The sequence below is a fragment of the Epinephelus fuscoguttatus genome, linkage group LG7, assembly GCF_011397635.1.
Source record: "Epinephelus fuscoguttatus linkage group LG7, E.fuscoguttatus.final_Chr_v1".
NCBI lineage: Eukaryota > Metazoa > Chordata > Actinopteri > Perciformes > Serranidae > Epinephelus > Epinephelus fuscoguttatus.
The window spans coordinates 21,899,056-21,904,575 of record NC_064758.1 but is presented as its reverse complement, the minus strand read 5'-3'; the positions used below and the strand labels follow the sequence as shown (position 1 = coordinate 21,904,575).

Sequence of the window (5,520 nt, the reverse complement as noted above, 5' to 3'; positions counted from 1 at the left end):
TAAATTAGAAAATGGTTGGAAGGCCGCTTGATTGATTTACAAAAGGTCATTTTGTGAATGAAGCATTGAATACAGATTTGTTTATTTAAAAAAAAAAAGTACCACAAGGATTCCCCTGTCCCCAGAGGTCCTGGCTATGACCCAAATGTGTACACACACTTGACCTATGCAGGGCTGTAATTTTCCTCTTGGCAAAGATGAATAAGGACAATAAACATCAAAAGGTTGGAAAAAGGCAATTCATTTATTACTTCATTCATTATATTAGTTTATTAATTGCCCCCTGGCCTCTTGTCATTTTGAAAAAGTGGCCCCCTGGCAAAGCAAGTTGTGTACCCATATGATAGCAGACTTAATGCGCTTCATGTTACAAGAGAGCCTCTTTGTTCAGTTTAGGTCCACTATAATAACATTTCTTTAAAAAGTTAAAGACTGACACAGATGTAAATTGCTCTTTTTGTGAGTTGCACCCTGAAAGTTGCTGTCATTTGTTTTGGTCTTGTTGTTCACCTCCGCTCCGGCAGAGGGCAGCACCGCACCGTCTTTATGTTTTGAGAGTCATGTTTGCGGAAGTATATTCACGAGGGGTTTATGCGTGTATGGCATGACTGTGGGTGTTGTTAGTTTTGGTGAAGTGGCTCCTCTGTTGTAAAATAACGGAATAGAAATTAAGTAACTCCGGTGAGCAGCAGTGGACAGTTGAAGTGTTACACGCGCGTCAGTGTGTGTTAACTTGTGTCTGGTTGTGTGAACATCTTTGGGGAAGAACAAGCTAGAGATACTGGTTAAAAGGGACACAGTGTCTGTGAGCATGGCCCGACCTCTCCAGGTCCTCTCCCTGCTCTCCAGGCTCGGTGCTCTGTCAGTGATGCCTCCTGTGTCTATGAACAGCTGTCGGTTTGCGAGCAGAGGAGCCAGTAAGGCGTGGAGGGGACAGAGCCATGTGCACAGAGACAGAGCACCAAACAGAGCTCCTGCAGACGCTGATGAGATGTCTGATGATGAACTTGGGGTAGAGGATGTGGAGGACAAGCTCCAGGCCTTGGTTGAGTAAGAGTCAACATTACTCCTATACAATGCTTTGTGTGTGCTGTCTGTATAATCTATGTGAAGTTAAGCTTCCTCTCATGTTTTCCAGTGAGGGGAGGAAGAGACAGAAGACTGTGAAATATCATATACTGAGGAGGCAGATGACTCCATCAGGAGCTCCGCAGAGGAAGCTGACCTGGGATGCTATTGAGCAGATCAGGTGAGGAGCTTTGTTGTTTACACTCACTTACCCAAGAAATGTCTGTAAATCTACAAGCTGTGATGTCATCAAGTGTAAAGTCTGGACCCGCGCCACAGGCAATGAATTTGTGGACCCATGAATGTTTGATATCTTTTTTATACCCATATAAGTATTATTCTATGGTAATGTTCTAAGTTCTGAAACAGAAAATGTTCCCATATACCCAGAGCATTCCCCTGTGTGCTCTCAGTGTCATCTATAACATCTTTCACCATTTGTTGTCTATGGAGCAGCTCCAGACTTTATATCCTGTGACATCACAAGTTTGAGCTTTAGCACTCTAGCTTTTGGATTTGGGAGAGAGTTGTTCATGTTCACCAATATTTTTGGACTGTCATAGACCAGTAGTTCCCAAACGGCGGGTCTTGGTCCAAAAGTGGGTTGCTGGTCTATTCTTAATGGGCCGCAAGTGTCCACAAATGTGTCAAGTTTGTAAAAAACACACTTGATTTCAAAGTACAGTGAATTTCTGGCATATAGCTTTTATTTTGAAGTGCCGTTTCCTGCTGTAGAGTGAGTGACTAACAGACAGGTACTTGACAGAGACATCAAACTAGCTCAATGACATGGCCAAATGCAAGTATGACACTAAATATATTATACTGAGTAGACCTTGACTAATATAAGGAGAAATCTGGACCCCATGGCTAGAGCATCTGGAAACCACTGGTCTCAGAGCATAGGAATTACAAGTATGAATTTTGAAAATGGGCGTAGTTCCCCCTTTCAATAAGGCTTAAAGAAACAGTTTGTAAGATTGAGGGGGATTTAGTGGCATCTAGTGGTGAGGATTGTAAATTGCATCCAGCTAAATCTTCTCCCTGTTAGAAATTCCATCAGAGTTCATTGTTCATGAGGGTTTTACCGAGAGCTGAATTATTTACAGAGGTCTCTTCCTCTCCAAAACAAATGGACAGATAATAAAATCAGTAAAAACACAGAAAGAAGCAGTCTCACGTTACAATCAGGGTCTCTTCGAAGCAGTTTGGGATGTCAGATTAGGGCCACTAATGTAGCACCGCCTAATGTGTGCTCACCTTCTTTTCTGATCACTAAAATTCTAGATATTCAGGAGGTTTTTACAGTTTCTAAAAGAAGTGGACCCAGTGATTTAAACCAGTAGAAACACTGGATAAAACAGTTTCACGTTTTAAAAAATCTGTGTTTTTTCAACGTTCTTGTTGCGGAGGGGCTGCGAACTAGGGTGGCTGACGCAAAAGCATGAATGGCCCTATCTAGAGTTGGTGTTTGGTTTGTCTGTTCTGGGCTAGGTTTGTGTGGATTGAAAATTTTCCAACCGGTTTGATTTAAAGCCAAATATCTAACCAAACCGATATATCGAATTATATACCTAATTTTACCACTGGGGGTCGCATTTGAGCTATTTTTCCCAATAAAAGCCCATTATAGGTGTAATGCGCTTCCAATCCACTAGGAGGCAGTAATGCTGTATTAACCGCCAATACACACAAGGTTACACAAGAAGAAGAAGACGCAGAAGGACACCACGGAACCTTCCTCCGACTCCGCTCTCTCAGTGGAGACACAGCGGTTGAGAGGGCCGAGCGAGAGGACGTTCCTGTAGTAGTTCCAGCCCCCCAAATAGTACCAGGAACTTCTTCAGTGGAAATGGGTTACTAGGGCAACAAACTGAGGGGCTGTCCACACCAATGCGGGTATTTATAAAACCGTGACTCTTTGCTCACGGTTTGGCCTTTCATCCACGCGCAACCGCAGTTTTGGGCCTTTGTAACCGGAGTTATTTGTAACCGGAGTCCACGGTGAACTTTTTGGAAAAGTCCGGTGTCAGGGGGAGTTCAGAGATTGTTGTTTTTCCGCTAATGACGTTTTACTGCCTTCTGATTGGCTACAATGGCAGTTAGGAGTTATATCGCCACCTACTGCTTTGGCATGTGTATGACATTGCTTGATAGTGGAATTTGCGGTGTCATGTGGACGGAAGTATTTTTATTACACCGCTCGTACGGACGCATATTTTTTAAAAACTGGAGGCCAAAAAAGTTCGGTTTTAAAAATACCCGTGCTCGTGTGGACTAGGCCTGAATGACTGCTGACTCCCTCGCACTTTTCCCCGGCCCCAATGAAATTTGATCTCTCGCAGCATCAGCAGACAGCTGAGCAGAGCGGATCTGCGAGTCCCTCTGAAGCCTCTGAGACAAACTAAACAAAACACTTGTAGGCTCCTCCACTTCATTTATAAACAAACATAAAGCTTATTAAGTTGTCATAATGCATGTTATAATGCAAGATAAGTTGAATATAGTCCCTTGACACGCCGCCGATGTGAAAAGCTTTTTTTTTTTTTATCCGGTCGACGTGAATTATAAACCAGGTATAGCTCTTAAACCGGACCGAACCGGTTAAACTGGAAATCGGCACAAGCCTATTCTGGGCTACTGTAGAAACACTGTGTTTCAACATAGTGATCCCTATAGAGGTGGACCTGCTCCCTATGTAGATATAAACAGCTCATTCTAAGATAGGTCCTTTTTTCAGGTGATTACACACTAAAGAAAAGGTACTTATTAGGTAGGGTTTAATTTCTGTCAATATATCCCTTGAAATCCTACAGACTGGAACTTTAAAATATGTCTCATTTTTCAGGTATCTGAAACAGGAGCAACCAGAAGAGTGGACAGTAGGGCGTCTGGCTGAAGGCTTCTCTGTTACCCCTGATGTCATCCTGAGAGTCCTCAGAAGCAAGTTTGTCCCTGTCCCTCAAAGAAAAGCCAAGCAGGATGCCAAAGTAATGGCTGAACTCAGACAGCAGGTGCTGCCTTCAGGTGCTGGAACAGAGCAAGACAGGTTAAAGCTGCCTGGAAACCGCACATCAGCTGCACTCCCACCTGGAAGCACTAAAGGAGCAGTGGTGCCTGTGGCTGACAGGACTTTAATGCTTCGGGATGAAGGCTCAGGTTCCCTCGCTAAGAGTCCCGCTGCCCCTGTCACTCTTCTGCCCACCCAGTTCAGACCTGGTATCAGTAAAGATGTCCCTGCGGCAAGATCAGAGGAAGAGGACAGCATTTCTCACACAAATCCTACAGAGGAGGACGAAGAGGACGAGGAGGGCTGGGATGGATGGCTGCTGACAGAGGAAGAGCTTGAAGAGTTCATAGAAATGGAAAAGCCTCATCCGGCGATGCAAATTGGAAATGACTTCTTTGATGCCGAGGGCAACTTTTTGTACAGAATCTGAGGGCCTCCTGTCTTAAACTGTTAGCTCACAATGTTTGATGCTCAGGTTGGCATCATAACACCTGATAATAATCTGCCCAGTGACTTTCTGACATATTATTAAAGAGGCAAAATAAAAGATCAAAGATTGTTCTGCCCATGTTTTTATTTCTTAATCTCTGTATTTATTCCCTTATTAAAAAACTGATATAAATGCAGCTCTTGTAGAATTAGGCAGAGAACACAGATGAAACTCAAGTTGCACCCAGAGAATATCTCAACCAGCAGCAGCAGCCGTCCTACAACCAGGATGTGCTTTGGTAACTGATCCCTTTGTAAACCATGTGAAATTCTCATTAACTGACAGGGTGTGACAGAAACCACTGTGTGAACTACCAGCAGTGTAGTAGTCCAGATCACCTAATCCGAGACAAAGTCATGACCACATGATAAATTGATAAAATGTGGAACGTACAAACCATAGGCAGTCATATGAATAAAGGAAATAACCGCTTGTCGCTAGGCTAATACAATGTAAAATGCCATAGGCTTGTGCTAATAACATTAGCATGTTGTATTTATGGGGTGTAGGCTACGGCGTAGGGTCTGCCACACAATTATAAATCTCGCTTAAGTCTCTTTATGGTTGGTATGTGTCTGTACAAATGGCATTTTGCAGATGAAGGCCATGAGGGCCCCTGAACCTTTGGGCCCCCAGGCTTGTTTTCACTTCCCAGTAGGCCTGTTCAGTAATCCATCCATGTATGTGTGTATATGTATGTGTAAATGTCTTTATAAAATAATTAGTAGGCACTATCACACTCCTCTTTTGCACAAATAATTTAGGGATATCCCTGCAGTCATGACTGGTCTTGAAATAAAATCTAGAGTCCTCTTTGTCTGAGATCAAGACAAGACTGAATAAAAATGCAGGCAAGTCTTAGATGAGATCTTTAAAAAGTGGTCTTGAGACCGATTGATTTTTCACCCTTATATTTTTACACTGCTATAAAATAAAAACCAGGCAATAAAAA

The 5,520-nt window shown here is 43.0% G+C and overlaps 1 protein-coding gene across 1 annotated transcript; it reads left to right on the top strand.

The window, feature by feature from the left end:
* Nucleotides 1-234: 234 nt before the first annotated feature.
* On the top strand, nt 235-4,637 carry ngrn (neugrin, neurite outgrowth associated). Its single transcript, XM_049580749.1, has 3 exons — nt 235-1,050; nt 1,139-1,249; nt 3,917-4,637. Exons 1-3 carry the CDS (start codon nt 812-814, stop codon nt 4,506-4,508), a joined length of 942 nt encoding a protein of 313 aa, XP_049436706.1. The 5' UTR covers nt 235-811; the 3' UTR covers nt 4,509-4,637.
* The last annotated feature ends 883 nt before the right edge of the window (nt 4,638-5,520 follow it).